At 42.8% G+C, this 22288-nt stretch overlaps 2 protein-coding genes across 2 annotated transcripts; one reads left to right on the top strand and one right to left on the bottom strand.

The window, feature by feature from the left end:
* Positions 1 to 635: 635 nt before the first annotated feature.
* RBIS (ribosomal biogenesis factor) lies at positions 636 to 5991 on the top strand. Its single transcript, XM_030971851.1, has 3 exons — positions 636 to 786; positions 4242 to 4358; positions 5827 to 5991. The coding sequence occupies exons 1-3, from the start codon at positions 667 to 669 to the stop codon at positions 5893 to 5895; spliced, it is 306 nt and encodes a 101-aa protein (XP_030827711.1). The 5' UTR covers positions 636 to 666; the 3' UTR covers positions 5896 to 5991.
* E2F5 (E2F transcription factor 5) lies at positions 5951 to 20294 on the bottom strand. Its single transcript, XM_030971850.1, has 9 exons — positions 20120 to 20294; positions 14300 to 14409; positions 13439 to 13600; positions 12184 to 12227; positions 10323 to 10387; positions 9145 to 9412; positions 8238 to 8438; positions 7760 to 7804; positions 5951 to 6681 (listed from the first exon to the last, which is right to left on the bottom strand). The coding sequence occupies exons 1-9, from the start codon at positions 20234 to 20236 to the stop codon at positions 6572 to 6574; spliced, it is 1122 nt and encodes a 373-aa protein (XP_030827710.1). The 5' UTR covers positions 20237 to 20294; the 3' UTR covers positions 5951 to 6571.
* Between the last annotated feature and the right edge of the window lie 1994 nt (positions 20295 to 22288).

Raw genomic sequence — 22288 nt, 5'->3', positions numbered from 1 at the left:
CCCAGCACTGTCGGTGTGGCCCGGGGACGCAATGCCATCTCTCAAGAGCCCGCTCCAACAGAGGGAAGGTGGCTCCACCAGCCCCCGTCCCGCCAGAGCACGAGTTGTGCGGCAGTGCCCATTCCTGGGGTTACCCCCGCCACTCCCGAAAGTAAAGCCAGTCCGCACCGCTGCATCCCCTCCCGTTTTTCTCCCAGGGGTGTAAACCAAATTCCCTTTGGAATAGGTCGCAGGAAGATTTCACGTTTTCCCAAGCGGGGCCGTGAAGGCAGAAGGGTGTCCCACAACATACTGGGAATCTATACAAGCGCCGCGTGTGCCGGGAGCTGCCCGTGGGCAGGTGCTTGTGGCAACGCGGAGCTTTGGACTCAGCGCTTGGGCTGCGGAAGCACGCCAAGGAACTCTCAGCCTTCCCGTGCTGCAAAAGCTGGCTGCGAAGGCGCGGGAGAGGCAAGCAGGGCCGGGCCGAGGCTGACTCCAGGACCGGACCGGGAAGGGACAGGGACAGCGCCACTCCGCCTGTCCCGCTCCCCGGTGCGGCTCCACAGCGCCCACCCGAGGCGGCGCACGCCCCCTGCCGGCCCCGCGTGGCGCTGTGGGCCATTGGCGGCTCCCTGCGTCACAGCCCCGTATGACGTCACCCGCCCGCGCGCCGCTGCCGCCGCCATGGGGAAGAGCCGCGGCGGGGCCGCCAAGGCCGGCAGCGTGTTCCGCATCGCCCGCAGCGGCGTCCTCAAGGCCAAGGCCAAGGGCAAGGCGCGGCCGGTCACCTCCGGGCTGAAGCAGGTGAGTGCTGTGGCAGCGCCCCACCACGGGGAGGGCCCCTGCCCTGCTGCGGCGCCCGCAGGAGGCCTCGGCCCGGCGGGGATTCCTCCCCTTCGACCTCGGTGCGCGGCGCAGCAAGCGCTCGGAAGTGATTAAATCGACCTGTTTTAGGGGCAGTGTGCGTCCGGGCACAAAACGGCAAAGTGCACGATTATCACCCGAAAATTAGGTTTGTTTGTGTATATCATCTGGAAAAAGAGAAGCACAAGAAGTTCATTTGACTAATCCGCAGGCATATGCCACAGAAGGCATCGGGCTGTGCTTGAGGGGTGTCGTTTGGGAAGTGTCTGATAGTGTCGCGCCTTGTCCTCGGGAATGCGATGCTAAAGGGCGCATCAGCAGTTCAGCGAGTTGCGTTCACTGGACTGCATTCACAGCGTCGCTGAGGGTGTAATTCAGGGTAGAGTTTAACTAAATGGCTTGATCCAAACCACTGGGCATAGTTCGTACTACTAACAAGGGGAAGTCCTGCTCCTCTCCATCACGTTTCTTGTCCCAGGAAGGGATCCTTGTGCCAGGCTCTGGGCTACATTCCCACAGCTCTCCTTGATGCTGGCTCAGGAACTCTACGCCCACTAGGTGACTCAACTTGCTAAATCAGCAGTAAAAGCCATTAAAAATACATTTTGCATCATTTTGCATTTTTATGTGCTGGGTTGGTGAGTTGAACAAACTTAATTATGAATGAATGAACGCAGAGAGAAGCATTTTGGTGGGGAAGAACCAGAAAGGATGGAGCCTTTTCTGATCCAGTAGCTGTTTATTTGCCTCAGCTGTCAAGTAAAACTGTCAGTGAGATGCAGTGAACATAGCTAGGAGTGTGCATTGCTGGATGTTTTGCTCTTAATTCCCCTCTGCCCCTTTTCTGCCCCTTATATAGCTGTGATGCTCTGGATGCTTCTGTGAGCCAGTTTAACATATTAAAGTAATAGAACAAAAAAGAAGCAAAAATAATGTTATTTTGGTGTCTGTAGAAGAACACAGCCCAGAAGAGGGAGAGAGTGGGTCATGGAGTAGGGAGCAGTGCAGGGGAAGAGGGATGGGGGTGATCTAAGCAAGAGTTTTCCTGTTGTGAGCAGTGAGTCATTATATGGTGTCTTGTCAAACCCTGCCTCCAGCCTGAGGTGTGTGTTCTGCAAGAGTTCATCTGTCCCTCTAGAAAAGCATCTGGTAATAGAAATAATAAAAGCAAATAGTGGCTTCTTTTCTCCATTTGATGCAGTTGCAGTCTGCTGGAGAAACATAAGTAAATGGCTTTAAAAAAAATGCCGTTTCAGATTTTTTCCTGCAAGCTCCACTTGACAAATTAATCTGGTGGACAGACAGGAACAAACTTTAGAAAAAAACAATTTCATGTTGTTGGCGTCGCATCTCCTCTTAGTCTAGACTGTTCTGTATAATAAAGGGAGAAACAGGTTTAAAATCATATTCATGAAATGTCTGAGTTTCATAGTCTTGAAAACCTTATTAGGAGTAAAATTTTATTCTCTGTGTTTGAAGCTGTGTTCTTTAATGCATTAAGCCTTTGGGCTTAATGTGATTTACTTATCGTTAAGCAGTATAAGAAGATGCTCAGAAAAAAAAGTTGCTAAAATGAATTTACTCATTAATAGCTATAAGCTCATTGTAACTGTTCAGACAACTTTTGATGTAGGTACCCATGCTAGCTATAGAGCCTCTTTCTGTGGACAAGTCCTGCCTGACTACTTGAGGATATCAGTATTAAAACTGACTGGAACCTTCTAAAACCCCTGTGAAGCTGGAAGATGGTGACAAGCCCTGACTGAACACATGGTCTTTGTACATCACGTTACCAACAGTCCATCCACTCTGATCAGAGCTGGGAGCTGGGGCTGTATTTCTCCAGTCACTGTCCTAGTTAAAGTGTTCATCTGAGCAGGCCTGTTCTGTCAGCCTCATTGCCACTGCTTTCTTAATACAGGTTTTCGTGGTCAGTCAGAATGGAATTGTTACTGTATAGGTGCTCTGAAATTATGGAGGCTTTGAAAGTAAAATGAATACGTGTAACCATTCACAGTTTGCTCCTGCCTGTTTAAGTTGCTCAGAGATGAACTATGGCGGTGGCCATTGAACAGCAGTAGGTATGCTGAAATTTGGGGTTGCCTGAAGACCTGTGAGCATGCTTCTGGAATGTTTGCAATGTAATAGGTTATTACCTGGCTGTGATCTGTTCCAGACTTTGGAAAGCAGCAGGTGCTAGGGCTCAGATCAGCTGAATCTTACTTTGCTGCAGTGGTGAGAGTTTATGCCCTCTTGCATCCACCCTGCTCTTCTACCACAGACAGTTGTCCCCAGAGTGCAACACATGTCCATATTCTAGCACTTCCTCTTTGAAAGTAAAATCTTTGATGAAATAACTTATAAAGGCAGACTTGGGCTAAAAGAGAGGCTGAGGTGCCCAGAGATACACATTCCACTCTGCTACAGCTGCAGAGTTTCTTTAAATGCTGTGGCAAAACCTGGTAGACATTGTTGGCCAGACCTACAGTACGAACAGTTAGGATGCAAGGTGTGATGATGAAGGTAAGCTACTGGAAGAAATTCAACATACTAAAATAATTTACAAATTGTATTTGGTTTGAGGGGCTACAGGCTTGGCTTCTCTAAAAAACTGCCAGAAGCTTCCCTTATGTCTGAAAGGGCCAATGCCAGCTGGTTTCAGGACGGATATGCTGCTGGCCAAGGCAGAGCCCATCAGGTACTGGCAGTGCCTCTGGGTTGATGTAGTTAAGAAGCATACCACCAGCAGCAGTCGGAACAGAGGAGTGAGAATTTCTAAAAGAAACAGCACTGCAAACACCAAGGTCAGTGAAAAAGGAGGGGGAAGAGGTGCTCCAGGTGTCTGAGCTGAGATTCCTCTGCAGCATTTGTTTGACAACAAATTAAATTCATTTTCCCCAAGTTCAGTTGAGTCTGTTCTGCCCGTGATGGCAACTGGTGAGTGATCTTTCTCTGCCCTTATCTCTACCCATGAGCCTTTCATTATATTTCCTGTCCCCTGTCCAGCTGGAGAAGGCAGCGATGGAGCAGCTTTGGTGGGCACCTGGCATCCAGCCAAGGTCAGTTCACCAGAGAGGGGAAGGAAGGAACCCTTCATGGGACTTCATTCCAGCTAAGAGGAGCTGAGGCTGGTGTAGCAGGGCCTGTGAAGCCTGACTTTTGTTTTCTCTGTGTTCTCTTCCTGGATCGCTATGGGCTCCCATTCCCGTAGAGCAAGTTTAACTCTTAATTTTGAATTTATTAGTACATAGCTAGATGACCTAATGAAATAACAGGTAAAACATAACAAAAAGCATGTAACACTGGCTGCATAATAATTGCACAAAAATGGGGTAGTTTCACATCAGTGGAATTTTTGCTAAAAATACTAATGTATGTATTTTTTTCTCTCCCAGATAAACATTAAAAATGCTGAAAAAGTTACCACAATAAATAAAGCATTTGCTGAAGTTCAGAAAGAAATCCGGCAGCTATCAAAAGGTACCACAGCAGAACCTCAGAACACTCAGCAGGTAATTTCCCGTTGTAAAAATCTGAGCAGAATGAAAAGAATGTGTGTGTTTAAAGTATTATAATGTGTCTCTTAGGCTGCAGGCAATAGCTCAGTTGGTCAGAGTATGGTGCTGGTAATACCTAGCTGCTGAGTTCAACCCTTTTAATGGCCATTTACTTAAGAGTTGGACTTGATGATCCTTGTTGGGTCCCTTCCACTTCAGAGTATTCTATGAATCTGTGAATTCATGCAGTTGATTTAAAGCTAGAATCCCAGTTTTATGAATTTCATTTGTGTGGCAATGCTGAAACCTAGTTAGCATGTTCAAATTCTATAAAACTACTAAAGTAGAACGAGAAGAGGGTGGCAGCCATGGTGAAGCACACTTCAAAAGCATATTTTAAATTACATTCTAGCTGATTTCTTACTGTTTTTTAAGTTAGTCCCAGCTCCATCCCCTTGATTTGAAACTTGTATCTCTACATGAATACACACAAAGAGGATGAACCTGGCTGTTCCCTACCTGAAGCTCCTGACAGTGCTTTGAAACAAACAGTTCTGCCTCTCTTTGTTCCTGATTCCTAAGCCTTGTATTACCTCATCAGAAGGACCAACACCTGAAGCAGCAATTTCTGTAGTAGAGGTTTTGCCTGCAGCACTTGGGGTTCAAGACAGTATTTCTCCTGCCTTTGTCTAGTTTTTTTTTAATGCAGGCCTACCTGCAGTCTTGCACAAGAATTAATTCATAAAAGTTTAATTCCTGACAAGTTCCTCCATGTAAACTCTTTCTGCTGACTGATGCTCTAGGCACAGTTTCAGGGAGAGAAAGCAGTCCTTCAGGATGAGATGCAGATGAATCCATCCTGCTGTTGGGGGAAGGTGGAGTTTGGAGAACTGGACATGAGTTGCCAGTATGCCTGAGGTGATCAAGTTTCTGTATGGCTGGGAGCAACTAAACAAGTGTCAAATACCTTAAGGAGAGGCTGAGGGAAAAATGAAACGTAAGTGACAGTGCTGCCAGCACAGGATGAAGCCAAGCCAGGATTTCAAGGCAGTTGGAGCCAGTGGTCCTGTCCCTGCTGGCTTGTTATTTATTCCTCCCAAGAATTCAGACTGTACTTTTGCTCCTGTGCTAGTAGGGCTCTACACCACTCAGGCTGTAATAGTATTTTATCCAAAGTTGCAGAAGTGTTGTTGAGAGCAGTTGTGTTCTAAAAGCTGAGCTTGTCTCAGTTGGGCTGTGTGTTTTACTGGTACGATGCTCCCAAAGCACAAAGCATTTTCTGCTTACGTCTCAACTTCAGTGTATCCTGCAACCCCTCCAAGTTATTGAAGTATAACTGCAAAATTAGCTGAAATTAAATATATAGAAGTCAAATTAATCTTCTGGCCGATGGATATTTATTTAGTCTGGTTTGGTTTTTTTTCCAAGCCGAATAAAAAGAAATTGTTTTCTGCTTTAAACTGAAACTCTTTTTTTTTTCCAGGTTTCCACAAATCTGGAAGAGGAACCAGCAAACGTGGATGCTGCCACAAGCCTGTTATCTCAGTTGTAATGCAAAATGGACAATGAAGGGCTTGCAAGAAATGAAAGACCACAAATACCGATGGCTTTGTTTGCACAATTTTATTAAAAAAATCTTGTTAATATACAAGTATTGGCACACTTCAATACAAACTACAAACAGACCTTTCCTATCATCTAGGAAAGTGGAATGTCAGAAGTCAGTGTGAGAAACTTAAAGTGCTAAAACAGAAGGCACTTCACAAAATTGGTTCACTGAAACAGTTTAGCATAACTCAAGTTGATACCCTTCACTTTTCAACTTGGCAGTGAAAGCTTCAAAATTGTTTGAAAAGTTAAAAAATCGAAAGCTTCTTGGCAGTAAAGCTTCAAAGAAAATGCTGTTAACTGTGAGCAAGAAGACTAATAATTTTTTTTTAATGATCAAAAAGTTATAAAGTATTTTCACTTTTCTTACTAAATAAAGCTCCAAACAATTGGCTTAGACAGAAACACACTCAAGTGAAAAAGTGCCAGAATTTTTGCTAAGAGCCCTTTTTTCTTGTTCTTGAATTTGTTTTGTGAAGTAGTTAAAGGAAGCAAAAGGAAATATACTCCCAGAGTCAGTGAACTAAGAAGTTATACATTCATTATTCAAATACTTAGGTTATGAAGAAGTCTAGATTGTTACAGTTAGAGGTAGATAAGTAGTCTGGTTGACATAATATCTAATAATTTAGTATCTGCACATCAAAGAGATCACAGACTCCTTCATTATCATCCAGGTTAAAGTTGTAGTCATCTCCGGGAGTAGGAGAGAGTTGTAAGAGAGGAAAAACTGTAAAGCAGGAACAGTTTAGTTTAAATTAAAACACTTGGAAAATCAGCCCTATCACATTTCAGTATGTTTGTCATAAGGGTTAGTCTTAATAATTAAAATAGTCTTGATAATCTGACAAGCTTACTGAGATACATTCCATGAAAACCTGTACTGCATTCAAACTAAGGCAGTAAGTGATGTATCTGCCATTTTTTGCTTGGTATTTTAAGTCAGTTTGCTGAAGTGGAGTGATAGCTGTGGAATATGGGTTTAATTTCTTCTGCAGCAACAGAATTCCTGAGGAGCTTTTGAAAACTAACCAGAAAGCCATAATTTATATTTATATTCCTTTATCTATATTCCTGCTCTAGAAGCAGAGCCTCTTTCCATGTTAACCACATACTGGCACATTCACAGAATCCCATCTTGCCCCTTGGATCTTACAACCACATCTCTTTCTGGATGAGCCCTGAAGTGGTCTGCTTGAGGGGCAGATATTATTACAGGCCTTACAGAATACAGGGCAAAAGGAACAAAAGCAAGTTGAGTTCACCTCTTTGCCTGCCACATCAGTAAGAGTGGCAGAGAGGTAGGAGCACATGAATTTTGTAGTAGCTGTGGTTCAGTGCTGCTCTCATATGGCCAAAGACGTGCAAGAACAGAAATGGGTGACACTTGTTCTGTTAGTGTACCACAGATGGACACGTATCAGTCTGCATCCAGAACTATATTCTGAAATACTTATTCAAAGCACCTGCACAAAGCTTTAGGCAGAATAGAATTAAACCAGATTTATATTTTAAGGCAGCACACTAGTCATCAGCTTGTTCTATCTTTTTCCCTAAATTAAGTACTGATGGGTTATTCATGCAAGTAAGTGCTTTTAGATTAAGGTTTTCCTATTTTGTCTGTTAAATAAAACTGTTGCAGGGAATAGAAAGGGGAGCAAAGACAAGAGTGACAGAAGAGGCAACATGGGAAAGAAGTAGTTTCATACTGACTCTTGGCATCAGATTTAACAGATGCCTTCTAAGTGCTGTTCACACAAAAGTCATGCTGCTACTTGTGATTATTAGAAAAGATGCTAAATACTTACCATCAGAAGACATGAGTTCATCAATAATATCTCCACTGATATTTCCTGTGAAAGACAGGAGCACATGCTTTATGTATGTGGGTTTTTTTAATATGTGTTTATAGCAGTCAACACATTCTTTGCATTAAAACACTAAATTGACAAGTACACTATGGCTTGTGCAGGATAGGAGCTGCAGAGATAGTATGCCATGTACATGTAAAATATACTTATCTTTGTATCCCTCAGTTTCCTCCCCCCCAATATATTTTTCCCACTTAACTCTTTAAAACCCAAGAGCTGTATATATCATGGTATACCATGAGGCTTATCTGGTGGCAAAGAAACTCAATTGTTCAAAATTAGTATGTTCCTCAGTGGCTTCATTAGAAGATAAAGAGAGACCTGTTTTTTCCTCTGTGTAACTCACTGGTAATTTGGTCACAAAGAAGGGCTCAGGTAACCAGTGAAATCTTTAAAGAGGACTACTGCTTCCTACCTGCAGGCTCCTCCATCTTTGCAATGTCAAATGAGTTTGGCTTCAGAATGCAGTTGACATCCAGAGGCAGCAAGCTCTGGTAGTCACTGGAGCTGGCTGAGGCTTGGGCACTGTCTCCAGACAGGCTGGGATAGAGCTCTGGTTCTGGAACGCTGGAATAAGGGGCTGCAGGGGCTGTGCTGTCCTTCTGGGTGCTGCCATCTACACGGAGAGGAAGGCGTGTTAAAGTCTGTTACAGTGAAACAGCACCTGCCCCCAGCTTTGTCTTTTGAGGGAGAACATGGCCAATGTCTGAGATCAGGTGAGAGGAGTCTTCCCCTTCCACAGTCACAGTCACAATTTAATTAATTGTCAATTAATTAAAGGTCAATTAAGGTAATCAGGACCCTCAGGAATGCAGTTGTAATCCAGCATTTTCTTAAATCTTCCTATTACCTATTTACTATTACTATGAAAAAAGTACCTGATATTCAGGCAGTGTCTTACTGTGGCTATGTGGAAGAAGTAAGCGACCTTGTACAATAGCTGGAACTGGTGCCTGCATTATCAATCTCATTAAAAGGTACGTGTTCAAATCATATCCTCCTCCGTCAAGAGGTTTGCAATTTTGCTTCATAATGCATTCTGGAGAAGCACCTCAGAATAATTAACAGGATTACATCCAAAACCTGTTCAGTGTAAGATGGTAAGATGTGAGGGAAGCATCTCTTTCATCAGACAGAAGACGAAGAGGTGTCTGTAACCTCCTGAGAGCTGTTACTAAGGCCCTGGAGTAGTTTTTTAATGGACAGCTGCTACCCTATCCAAATTCTTGATCTTTGTCTATCATCTTTCTTAACACTTTCTTCTTTCCCTCCAGCTGCCTTCCTCCCCCACCCACCAGAGGCAGGAAAACCCCGGGATCCACCTGATGGTGTGTCCGCAGCTGCTGTTGGTGGTAACTCCTGCCCTTGGTTCAGGTCACGTTGTTCTGGGGGATTTGCAGGAGCTGCAGCTGGTTTAAGTGGAGTCGCTGGAGCTGCAGGCTGAGATGGGGGCTGTGCAAGGTCATCAGGTGGAGGAACTGGAAACACTGTGGGCTTGGAGGAGCTCGATTCTTTGTTTATAAGCAGCACATGGATAGGTCCTGAACTACTTTTAAGATTGATCTGGTATTTATTCTGTCCATTCTGTCCCTGTAAAAATAGTGTATTATGAAAGTTAGTGTTCCTTGAGAACTTGGAACTCTACAAAGTGATGAAGCCTAAGATCAGCTGTTTTAGTCCTCAACAAAAAGAAAAAAAAAAAACAAAATCCAACATCACAGCTGCTAACTTGGGTCCTGCAGAGAACCTTACTATTGCCTGAACTGATTCAGCAGAGATGGACAAAGATAGTACCACTGATCAGCTTCATGGCTCTAGCCTTGGATGCTTTTACTGATATTAGCCTCACTAAAAATAGCTTGTGAAACTTCTCAGGTGAATTTCAGCCTTCTATAAGCACAGTGGCTCTCACACTTCATACCATGCTCTCCCACAACTATGTAAACACTATTTAAATTCAAGCGCTGCAACAACAACAAAAAAGTGAAAGATGGACAGAAGTAAATAATTTGGCCTTCTACTTTAATCTTGCCAATTTAATCCTTTTGGCTAAAGTGAGATTGCAGTCTGTTTCTCTATCCAGTCTAGTACCATGAGACTAAATCTAAATTATATTAAAACTAAATCAAAAAGGCTTTTTCATAAGAGATTCATTTTAACAATATATCATAGAAACTTGATACATAAAAGTCACTGAGTTCTCAAGAGAATTCATAACAACTATGCATTATTTTGAAAGCTGCAACATTTTAAAAGCAAGAGAGAAGAAGAAACCCTCTTGTGTATTTTGGTTTTAATAGAAGGCAGGGTTACTATTAGTCTATCTAAGTGTACAAAACTCACTTTTTTCTGTCTGGCCTCCCTCTTCTCAGCCTAAACAATCCTAATCATTTCTCCCCTCCTCTTGGACATGGATAGAGATAAATCCTCTGCTCTGAAACAACTCTTCTTTGCCACTATTGGTCTAGAACACTGAGGTAAACAAGAAACCAATACATACCATTTCAGGTCTAGGTACTTCTAATTGTGTACCACAAGGTGCTTGAATTGCTAGAAGTGTATCTCCTGGTTAAACAGCAATTTTAAAGAAAGTGTTAAGTGTATTTTTCTTATGTCTTGTATAGTATCCACTCAAATGAGAACTGGAAATTCTCTAAGGTCACTTAAAGTACTGTGTTATTTAGCGTATATAAACTTGTGGTAGGATCCCTCTAGGATCCAAGTATATTGCATAGTATAAATCACAGAATTCTAATACTAAGATCATAGTTGCAAAAACCTTTTCTCACAACAGTACAAGATTTACCATATTCTTTACCCATTTGTCTTCTAGTTGTATATATAACAAAAGGTGAAAATATTTAACTAGTTCTTTTTTCACAGAACCAAAGAATCATTTAGGTTGGAAAAGACCTCAAAGATCATTGAGTCCAACCTTTGACTGATCGCCACCTTGTCAACTAGACCACAGCACTACATGTTGTGTCCAGTTGTCCCTTGAATACCTCCATGGATAGTGACTCCACCACCTTCCTGGGCAGTCTGATTTAATGCTTAATCAGCCTTTCTTAAAAAAATTTTTCCTGATGTCCACCCTGAACCTCCCTGGTGCAACTTGAGGCCATGTCCTCTTGTCCTATCACTGGTTGCCTAGGAGAAGAGACTGACCCCCACCTGGCTACAGCCTCCTTTCAGGTACTTGTAGACAGTAATAAGGTCTCCCTTGAACCTCCTTTTCACCAGGATATACAACCCCAGCTCCCTCAGCCACTCCTCATACGACTTCAGCTAAACCAGCTCTCTGGCCTAGCTCACTTTATGACTTTGATGACTGGTGGTACTACAGAGATTTAACAGAAAGAAGAGGAGGTGTTAACATTCATCTTCAGTGCCAGTACTTCCAAATATCTAAGCTCATGGCTTCCACAGCACATATGACTGGGATCCAACTGCTGTCTGTCACACTCATCTGTGGCTTACTATGCACATGAAAATGTGTTGGTTAAAATCAGGGGACCACATTTAAATGCACAGCATTGGCACAATACTGCAGGTTACTTGCTTACCTGCACATGATTTCCTCTTTGTTCATAACTAATTTGGAGTAATGTTTTTCTTTCTCTGCTTCCTAAGAAACACTTAGGTGAAGTACTATGTGAGCATTGTGCCAGCGGCCTCCATGTTTTGTAATGACTAACATCTTTTCAGTAACAGGCCATTTTTGTTAAATTCTGCAGTAGTTTTCTAATCTTATGTTTTTATTAAAAAAAGTCTTCCTTGTGGCAAAGAAAAGACAGTTTTGAGCCTAGCTGGAGGCTAAACAACAATCTTCCCTTGGGTGCCCCAGGATCAGGAGATGATGTCAAGGGAAGTAACCTCTGCCAGCACTTCCCAGCAATTTCTTCCAACCACCTGTACAGGAATCCTTTAGATTTAATAGCAATGGCCCATCATTGACCTTCTGCTGGCTTATTTATACAGCATCACAAGCTCTGTCTGGCCACAGTTGCTACCAGAAAATGATGCAAAATTTAGATCTTCCTGGTTCTTCTGGAGGGTTGGACCAACAAGTCCTGTCTCTGGTTCCATTAATGGCCCGTGGCAAGCTGCTGAAAAGTATGAATACCAAAAAAGAAACCAAAAACCAGGACTCCAGCTGAGCTTCTATTCTATACAATCTATGACTACAATTAGAAAATGCCAGAACTTGGTAGCCATGAACATTATGAGACCTCAAACTAGTAATGATCACTACTGAGTATTTCTTAATTCAAAATACTTGCAGGAAAAAAGCGGGTTAGTTAGCAAGTTATTTTTCAAGAAATCACTCACTTTAGAAATACCGTCTAGCAGCAACTTACCATTGAAGCAGTTGCAGATATCTTCATGGGTGACATATGAAAATGTAATTTATGTCAAGGAACATTTTTCTTAAAACAATATAAAACTAGTATTTGCTGCCCTTCAGAAGTTTGTCCAAACTGAGCCTAAACTATAGCATTATTATTGTCAGAGGTGTAATCAAGGCATTATTTTTGACTTTCAGAATGGCTCATTACAAATAACAAGAGTTCTGTGTTTTAAAGAAAATACCTGTATCAGTAAATAAAATACAGAAAGAAAAATAGTTGTGTATCTTGAACGAGAAAAGATTCTTCTAAAAAAGAACACATAAAATCTTGTTTTGAAGAATACAATTTACCTTGCTAATTGGACAATACAGAATGCAGGTATGAATCAACCAGAATCACACAAAAATACTGCTAAAAGGAACTTCAGAATTCATCTACCATCCTCTGCCTCAGGGTAGGATCAATCCACTGATCAGACATTCCAGACAGATGTTTGTCTTTCCTCTTCTGCAAAACCTCCAGTGACAGATATTCCACCATCTCCCTGGCAGATCAATTCCAGTGCTAGCTCTACCACAAGTTTTTCCTAACATATAACTTCAGTCTCCTTTGCTACAAAATCCATTTTACAGAAACAGTTTCTGAACAGAAACTCCAGTAATTTTTAAGTACTTATCAGTAGTATTATAGATAGGAAGGGCACTTTCCTGCTCCCATTCTCAGGTGTCTGTTTTGCAAGACAGCTAGACACATGCTTACAAGCAAAGCAGCTGCAACTCTCTGGTATTTATATACAGCATGTTTTTTTTCCAGTTTGAAACCCAACAAGCTTCAGGACTTTGTTAATTCCATTTATATTTGGGTGATTGCTTAATCTTTTCAAAAGAATGAAGCAGCAAAAAAGATTAATGTAAAGCACTGGTAACAACATATAAATTTAAATTCTGGAAAACAGTATCACTAATTTCAAATAAGACACTAGGATTATGCTATTGACTTAACAGTTACTGCTGTACACACACACACACACACACACACATATATATATATATATCTGCTAAATTATTTTCATGTTACCAATCACAGTCATGTGATTAGAAAGTCACGCAAATAAGATTTATATCTTCTTTTGTTAAAGAAAAACCTGAAAAAATACTTGCCTTACCTTGCTAAATGAGTTACATTATGCTTTATCCATTACCTACACTTTAACTGCTGCTTTAATTCTAGATCCAAAATGCACACAATTAATTTAAAAGGATATTGGTGGTTTGTAGAATCATCCATGACGTTCTTGATACTTTGCTGAAGCCACAATTTCTGCTGATCCAATTCTTTTTCTTTTAGCTCTAAATCTTCAATTTCAGCTTCCAGATACCTCAGCCTGTCTATGACCTCTTTTGTATTGCAGCCAGCACCTACTCCTCTTAAAAAGGTATAAGGGCTCATGAAATCACAAGTAAAAATCTAAAACAAACATCCAATGATAATTTCTTAAGAAACCACAAGTAAAAATCTAAAGCAAACATCCAATGATAATTTCTTAAGACTGTTTTCAACATTTGGAAAATCTAATAATATTCAATAAGAAGGAAATGAACATTTAACCTCCCAGTAGTGTTTTGACAGGAAAATGAAAATTCTTTAATTCAGATCAAATTTAGAATTTTCTTCTACAAAAACTTATCTTCTTTTGGAACTGTTTCGCAGGCCCTAGCTCCTTCCCCTAGAATTCTTATCTTGAGATTTTACCTTCAGAGACCTAAGAGAAAACAGGCATGGACTGTGTGTGGTAGGGCAGGTGGGTGGAAACAGTGTGTCCTGACAGCCCTCCCAAATTCATCCAGGGATAATTTTTCAACTACAACTGCTAGTTATAAAGTAGCACTACAAGTTTTCTGAAAGATTCCCTTCTGTGCGCTTTAAACTTGATTTTATACATCACAGACACAAGTTAAAGGGAAAATAAATACAGTTAATTTGCAAGTTTATTGTACTTTTACAACATCACATTGCTCATTGATTAGCAGTGTTAATTTTATGGTGTCATATGTAGTCAGAAGAAGTAGAGTTAATTTTTGTTGCTCTTAAGCGTGTGAAAATTTGCAGAACTGACATAACTTACTTCCACTGAATGCTGTTTTTTGACTTCTTCTCAATGAGATCAATCCCCTCCAGAACGTTGGTGATATCATAGATCCTTCTCTTCTGCCTCACAGCAAGCGTATCAGCAGCCTGTTGAGAGAACAAGTATCAGCAACTTGCATGCTGAGGGAAAGCCACTCCCTTGGAAAAATGCCATCTAATGTAATTTCAAAAGGAGAAAGTTCCATCTACAAGAACCCAATACCAACAATGAATTCTGAAGTTCAGCACCTGCAGGCAGTGCTACAAAGCACAGGGAGCAGTCCCCTGGCTGAAGGCCAACAGGCTATCCCCTAAAAGAGAAAGGAGCTCACAAGGGTTGCAAAGACCATGGTCCGTATCTGGAGCATATTCAACTGCATGGAGGAGCCTGCCATGCTCTTTCTGGAGGACAGGAAAAGGTATGGAAGGCAGGCAGCGACACCTTGCAGTGGGGCAAGCCTCTGAAGCCTGAAGGACATAATAAGTTTATCATTCCTTCCACTGACACTTGAGGTATTACAGCCTTTGTTTGGATTCAGTGGTGCTAGGATACGATATGGGGCTGTAATTTCACAAGGTGGCTGTAGGAGAGCTGCAGTACTTCAGGCCAGCGTTGTCCCTGCACAAATGCCCCTTGCAGGGCATAAGGGCTCACTCGATGTCATACTGAGCACCAGCACCCTGGTACAGCTGCCAGGGATGTTGCTGCTGACACACAGCCAGCTGTGCAGTGCATCTGAGGGCTGCCACACCTCGCCCCTCTGAGCAAAGCAGCATCAGGCAGAGGTGACCACTTCATGCTTTACTTCTTTCTCTCCTTTTGTGTAACTGATGCAAAGAGTTAAGATAAAAAAAGCAAGTGAGCTACTCATGCCTTCCTCAAGCTGTAGTTACTCGGGACACTTAAATACAAAGATTACAAAGGATTGTATATATTAAACAAATAAAAGAAAAATAAAGAGAAGGGTAGGCAAAGACTTCTGAATTTGAACTAATGCAAAAATGCAAATAATTTCTGCTACAGGAACATAATGATTTATCTCAGTTTGTTCCAACAAGCTATTAAACGTATGCTTTTTGTAAGCACATATGGAAGGTACAGCTTGAGACAGCCATAACCTGGAAGGAAAACCAAATTTCTTTGCTTAATAGTACAATTACCTTTTGCTACTGAAATAAAGTTGAAAGGATGAAAAGAAAGAACAGAGATTATAAAAAATACTCTTATAGCCATGAATTATAAACACTGCTTTTTCTCTTTGACAGTGATGTACCCACTAAACACTGTGTTCACTGACACCATTAGCAGCATTTATCTTTTGTATGGCCTTCTGTATGAGTCTTTTAAAATGTTTTCTTAACTAACAAAACAAGATGCATGCAAACACATATTGCAGTTTAGTTCCCTCCAAGGAAGCAGGCTCTATGATCACTTGTTTCAGTAGGTATGCACCTGCTATCTTAATCTGCTATTTCTGCTCCATATGTACACACTGCTTCCAAGGACTGCAAGAGAACCCTAAAAATCTAGCAAGTGACAGAGTTAATGCCACTTGCACAATGCTGAATCAGCACCCCATACATCTCATGGTCTTCAGTTATTCTAGAGGCTGTTTACATTATTCAGTGCAAGGAATGGACAGCACACACAGATGCTATTCAACTTCCTGCTTTTTTCCCACTGCTCCACATATTTACCTAGGACTTAGTATACTACTCATGGCTTGAACAATAAAGAAACTGCTCTGGAGACAGATTTCATTACCTCTCGAAATTTTCCCAAAGGCCTGTCTACAAAATAGAAATGCTTTACTAATCTTAATGTATTTTCAAACTGTACTGGTAGCAAAACATACCAATGTACAAATCTGGAGCTATGAAACCAAAGCTTAAGATACTAAAAAAAAAAAAAAAAAGTCACTTCTTATGAGTGTCCAATTTAAAATGTTTCAAAGCTGAATTAATTTTTCCACTCTAAATGCTATTGCATTTTGTAGGCCCAAAGCACAGCTCCCATGAACACCAGCAGCAGATTCACCACTACCAGCTCCAGATCCCCAGGACAGGGGCTCAATTCATAGGAAAATGAACAGCACAGTTACATAGGTATTTGACTTGACTATCACTGTATACAATTCAACCACTTCTATGAAATTCAACTACTTACAACAGGAGTTCCAACATAAGATGGGGCCAGTTCCCAAGCTGAGAAGTTTAATCCAGACATTCACTAGCTTTCTAGTACAGACCTTGTAATCTAATTATCTTTTAAAAATTTCACAGATATTTTAAAAAGCAATTGAGAAGTTCCTCCCTGACATTCTAGCAGTCATCAGTGTGATACCTTCTGCCGGGTACATGGATCAGAAATTAAGTCCAGTCCTCCACATAAGCAATTCACTAACAATTTAAATAATTAAAAGAGCTTCCTGACACAAATCTGCTGTCAAAAACACTGTTAAAACTCGTATCTTCTTAGTCTGTGTCAAGAAAGGGACGTCTGCAACAATGGCCCTGCTAACATGAGTGGACATAGCTTCCACATCCAGAACTCTCATAAAATCCTTCTAATGTTAAGCTGCTGAACTCTATCCTTATTGCTCCTAATATCTTCTCATACTTTGATTAAGTATGCATTCAAGCCAAGTACTCATGAGTGCATAGACAGGTTCAGAGCTGGAATGAAGTATCTAAGCACAGAGCTATTTTTTATAATCTCTGTTCTTTCTTTTCATCCTTTCAACTTTATTTCAGTAGCAAAAGGTAATTGTACTATTAAGCAAAGAAATTTGGTTTTCCTTCCAGGTTATGGCTGTCTCAGCTAAGAGGGCTGTCAACAGTTTGCCAAGAGTTTTAAATTGAATGGCACTCTTGCCAAATTGCACGCAGAAGTACTGAATGTCATTACAACATAAAGATTAAGGGAATGTAAAATCTAACAGACAGGCTCTTTCTTCTTCTGTGGAGTACAGCAAGTGTAAGGCAGTTATTTGCTCCTAACCAGTACACTTCTAAAGCAAGCAGATTTTAGTATATCTCATGTTTTGCACTGATGATCAGAAACACTATTTAACCATCATTAGAGCAGGGATGGTATGCTAGAAACGAAGCCCACTTAAGAAATTAGGGCACAAGCATCGTGCACTATGAACAGCATCCATTCAGGTAGCTTATCCCTTATCCACTCATCTTGCTCTTTTTCTCTCTTCCCTGCAATTCATGGGTTGCTGCAGATAGAAATTTAGTTTTCTTTCCCTTCTATATCACCCCTTAGTGTTTTACACTTAATTCCATAACTAGATTTCTTTATGTAGGGCTATTCCATGACAAGTATGTCATTATTTTAGAACTGCTGTTGGATTTTAAAGTAAATACAAAATTCAAATTTCAAATGAAGAAAATTCTCACTTCCATTCCCACAATTTCTCAGATGTTACCAGTGTCCAGCACTAAAACATTTTCACAGCTTCCTCTTACAACCTGCTAAACTATAATTATAGAGGTAGTAAAGATCACTAGAAAATGTCCCATAGAACGTATTTTCCTTCTCAATTGCTAAATCACAAAGCTGGAAATCCACCTGTTTTCAAATTTTATTTTCCTTCTAGTGATGGTTTTGCTACAGAAATACCAATCAGCAGCACAACATCAGACAGTCAATACCAGCCAGCAGGGAGACACTTAAGGTGTCCACTGCACGAATAATTTCTTGGAATGCTCTGTTCCATTTCAAGGCTGTCCTGTTCTTCAATTTCCTGAGCACACTGGCTTAACACAAACACACAAACTGATCTTCATTTTTGCTTAGATATATGGCTTATTTAGGAGAAAACCAGTTTCAGAAATGTAAGTTCTGACTCACTACTTATGAAAGTACCAACAGTTTATGCACAGTTAGTATGTACTTTCAACGAATTGTAATATTTAATTCAGAAACCAGACTCCAATAGGTCTTGAGCAGAAATGCCAGTGACTGGCTGCAATGCTCACTTAACTCTTCTGTGGCTAACAACCCTTTCATTCCCAGCGAGCAGGTACCTTTCTCACTAAAGAGAACAAGAAGCATTGCTCCATCCCACTACACAGCCCAACTTTATTATTCAAGTCAATCCTCTTTGGCAATTAAAGCCAAGCTTTTGGGGCTGATGTCTTTCAAACTGAAGTTTTGCTTCTCAGATTGACCTGGAACATCTCTCAGGACGTGACAAACACTAAAGGAAGCTGCACAACAACCCCAAAGATCTAGACATCTTCATTCTGTTTTGCTAGATACAGAAACAGCTAATACTAAGGAGTTCATCAACTTGTCCAGACCACAGCATAACTAAATGAGGAATATAAAACCTATCAGTGTCCTTCCCTCTTCACCCTAAAGTTTCATTAGCCAGAGTAACATCACCAAAGTGCATCCGCTCTGAACAGGGATGCACAAAAAAAGCTCTGAGAACACCATTCACCTCCTGGGGCCTATTAAGAGTAATCAAAAAACAGGTCAGTTTTCCAGAAAGGACTTCAAGCAGAGCACCAAGCCGGCCTCCTCCTGCACTTTGCTGAACACTTCAGCTGTTCACTGACGACCTTAACCACTTAGGTTAACACCTTTGCCTCAATGCACTGCACACCTGACAGCCCAGAGGGCCCGAGCTCCAGGAAATTGGCAGGACACAGTGGCAAGGATCCCTCCTGCAACACTGGGCCCCACCAAGGTGGGCTGGTCCCAGGGCATCACTGCAGAGGCTCCAGACATTGCAGCCCAAGGCATGCCTTGGAGGCAGCAGGCTGGCTGCAGAGCAGGGTGACAATGATTTGTCACTCCGATGCCAACTCAGCTTCTTTCATTCACACATAATAGCAAGCATAAGGTGGCAATTGTCTGTTTTTCAACATGGTTTTCTCTTGCTTACAGGAGGGGGGTGGGCAAGAAAAAGGTTTAAACAGCAGCCCATACACTGAGTCAGTGCAGGGAGTAACACAGGGCAGTGAAAGAAATCACAGAATTGTTAGGGCAGGAAGGGAGCTCTGAAAATCATTTAGTCCAACCCCTACCAAGGCAGGGTCTCCCAGAGCAGGTGCACAGGAACTCATCCAGGTGGGTTCTCAATGTCTCCAGAGAGGGAGACTCCACGACCTCCCTGGGCAGGCTGTTCTACTGCTTTGCCACCTTAACATAGAGAAGTTCTTCCTCATGTTGAGGTGAAACTTCTGTGCTTTAGTCTATGGCCATTGCTCCTCGTCCTGGAACTGGGCGCTACGAAAGAGTCTGCCGCCATCCTCTTGGCACGCACCAATAAGATACATATATATATATATATATATATGTATACATATATATATGTATGCATTGATGAGACCTGATCTCAGTGGTTTTTTTTCAGACTAAACAGGCCCAACTCCCGCAGTCTCTTCTCATAAGAGATGCTCCAGACCCCGCACCACCTTTGTAGCCCTCCGCTGGACCCTCTCCAGTAGCTCCTTGTCTTTTTTCTACTAAAGAGCCCAGAACAGGGCACAGTAAATAAGACTGCTCTCGGTAAGTTAAACTTAACACACGGTGCCCCTTACACCCCTTTATAAAGAGCCGAAACGCGTGTTTTAGCCGACTGCGGCGGCTGTCAGCCATCACCGGGCACCCGCAGCCCGTCAGCGGCCGGGAGAGGCCCCACCACGCCGGGCGGGCGGTAGGGAAAGAAGGAAGGGAGGAAGGAGGGAGCGAGCGGCCCTGCCCGGCCCCCGCGCTGCGCCGCCCCGGCTGCAGCGCGGCGGGCCCTGTGCCAGGCCGGGCCCGGTGGTGCCGCCGGCCGCCTCCCCGCCCTCGCACCGCTTTGAGGTCCAGCACGCCGTCCTTGGCCTCCTGCAGCAGCGACACGAACTTGGTGGTCAGCAGCCCCAGGCTCTTCTCGTGGCGGCTGCTGCTGCCGCCCGCCGCCGCGGCCATGCCGCCGGCGGGGCCACGTGTCGCGACCGCCGCAACGGCCCGAGCGGGAGCGCGGCCCCCGGCCCAGCGCGGCGGCGGCAGGGGCGGACCGCAGGAAGTGACGCCGCCGCCGTTGCCTGGACACCGGCGCGGTGCGGCCGCGGGGCTGGGGCAGCGGCGGCGGACGGGCCCGGCCCCCTCCGGCCGTGGCGGGGTGGGCGGCCCCGCGGCCTGCGAGAGGGGCGTTGCCGCACTTGGCTGGGTCGGGCCGCTCCCGGCTCTCGCTCAGGCCCTTAGGACGGGTAGCGCGGGCCTGGAGTCGGCCAGATACGTACGGCGTGTCTGCCTGTCCCCGCCTCGATAGCTCCTTGTCGCTCATTTCACCGTTTGCATTTGATATAAAAACACTTAGATTAATTGCAGACGCTGTTCTCACACCCCACAGGCCAGGTACAGGACACGCTGATGACCTGGCCAGGGGCATAGGGAATTTTGGATGCTTACCCAGCCCCTTCCACTGATGTCCATATATACTTGGCCTTAATTCAGGTACACCTCTCTCCCTCAGTTACTATCGAATAAAAGCAGAGAAGATTTAAAGTCTGTACTGTATAAGAACTCCGGGAACGTGCTTAAAGAAGAGCAGACTCTCAGCTACCCATCACACACGGCAGTGGGGCACGGTACCCTGGGTGTGCCGCGGCGCGCAGGAGCTGCACCTGCACAGGCAATCCCATGTTCCGGGCAACATGCGCATGGCAACACACTCTGGTTCTGGAACCACAGTCCTCCTGGTCTCAAATAACACAAGGATTTCTTGATTCCATACTCACATTGATTGAAACAGATAATTTTCTAGTCGGGAAATGAAAACAAAGTCTAGTAATAGAATTGATTTTAAATTGTCATGATTAAGGCATGAGAGCATGCTTTGCATCTGACAACATCAGTGTTCACATTTTGTTATATTTTTATTTAATTAAATTTATTTACTATATATTTTATTTTGTTACATATTTTATAAGTTGTCTTTCATTTATGCTGGGCTGAAATTTATCTTTGTGATTAGGTAAATTTAGTGCAGCTTTCACCTGCCCCATGTCTTTATTATTTTACCATTTTGAAGGTAAACATCATTTCAACACTTATTAAAAAGCTCTAAGGAAGCCATTTAAGCATAAAAAGGGAAACAATGCCAAAGATGGAGTCAGCTGCAAGAAAAACAAATGTCCCAAGCACTACTAACACATGCATGTTCCCAAGTCTGTAATATGAAATTCCTGAGCCAAGAGCAAGGAATAGAAAGAATTCATCTTAAAACTGTTAACAAGTCCCTATGATGAAATCAGAAAGTTTAAGAACAACAATTTTGGAGTTAAAACTCAGAGATATTAAGAAATTGAATCAGGGCAAAAATAAGTTCTTTTAACTTCCTGGTGCATTCCAGGTATTCAATTACTTCACCCAAAGTGTAGCTTGGTCAAATAATAAGCAAAGAAAAAAAGAAGTTCCCCAGGAAACACTTGATCAACATGCCAGAAAAGCACTCTGAAGTGGTGCACGTTTTCTGCACCAATGATATCCATGAAAGTACTATTGAACAGCTTTCCCAGGTGAGCATTTCCCTCACATACTGTGGATGGAGTATATAGAGTACTGCAGTAAGAAATAATTCTTCTGCTTTTAGAAAACATAGGGTTTGTTCTTACACCCTGCTGACCATTACCAGTATTTCTTAATTTTTACATATTATGAACCAATGGGACAGATTCCAAGCAAACAGTCCTTAACAGCTCTCTCCTACTTTACCTGAGAGTACCACAGTGCAGACACCCCATGATTGCTGATGGCTCACTCCTGGTGTTTTCATGGGTCAGGTGTGGGAACTCCATGCAGGGAGTCAGAGCTGAAGCAAGTGTCTACTTTCTGTCCCCTCCACAAATTTGGAATTTTACCCTTTTCTAAGATGGCAATCTCTAGCCAAGTCCCAGCCCTACACACCTCCCCCCGTGCAAAGCAGAGTGGGGGGCCGTTTTCCCAGGCTCTTGCAGGCGCCTCATTCAGTTGTCAGGC

The sequence above is a fragment of the Camarhynchus parvulus genome, chromosome 2 (assembly GCF_901933205.1).
Source record: "Camarhynchus parvulus chromosome 2, STF_HiC, whole genome shotgun sequence".
Classification (NCBI taxonomy): Eukaryota; Metazoa; Chordata; class Aves; order Passeriformes; family Thraupidae; genus Camarhynchus; species Camarhynchus parvulus.
Note: the sequence above shows the minus strand (reverse complement) of the source record. Positions and strands in the feature narration are given on the sequence as shown.

What these genes read in the sequence shown, in the direction of transcription:
- RBIS (XM_030971851.1), top strand. Translation starts at nt 667, where the DNA reads ATGGGGAAGAGCCGCGGCGGGGCCGCCAAGGCCGGCAGCGTGTTCCGC. An exon ending in TCACCTCCGGGCTGAAGCAG is followed by an intron (nt 787 to 4,241) that starts GTGAGTGCTGTG and finishes TTTCTCTCCCAG; the next exon opens with ATAAACATTAAAAATGCTGA. An exon ending in AACCTCAGAACACTCAGCAG is followed by an intron (nt 4,359 to 5,826) that starts GTAATTTCCCGT and finishes TTTTTTTTCCAG; the next exon opens with GTTTCCACAAATCTGGAAGA.
- E2F5 (XM_030971850.1), bottom strand. Translation starts at nt 20,236, where the DNA reads ATGGCCGCGGCGGCGGGCGGCAGCAGCAGCCGCCACGAGAAGAGCCTG. An exon ending in GCGTGCTGGACCTCAAAGCG is followed by an intron (nt 14,410 to 20,119) that starts GTGCGAGGGCGG and finishes TTCTCTCAACAG; the next exon opens with GCTGCTGATACGCTTGCTGT. An exon ending in AGCTGCGGACACACCATCAG is followed by an intron (nt 8,439 to 9,144) that starts GTGGATCCCGGG and finishes CTCTCCGTGTAG; the next exon opens with ATGGCAGCACCCAGAAGGAC.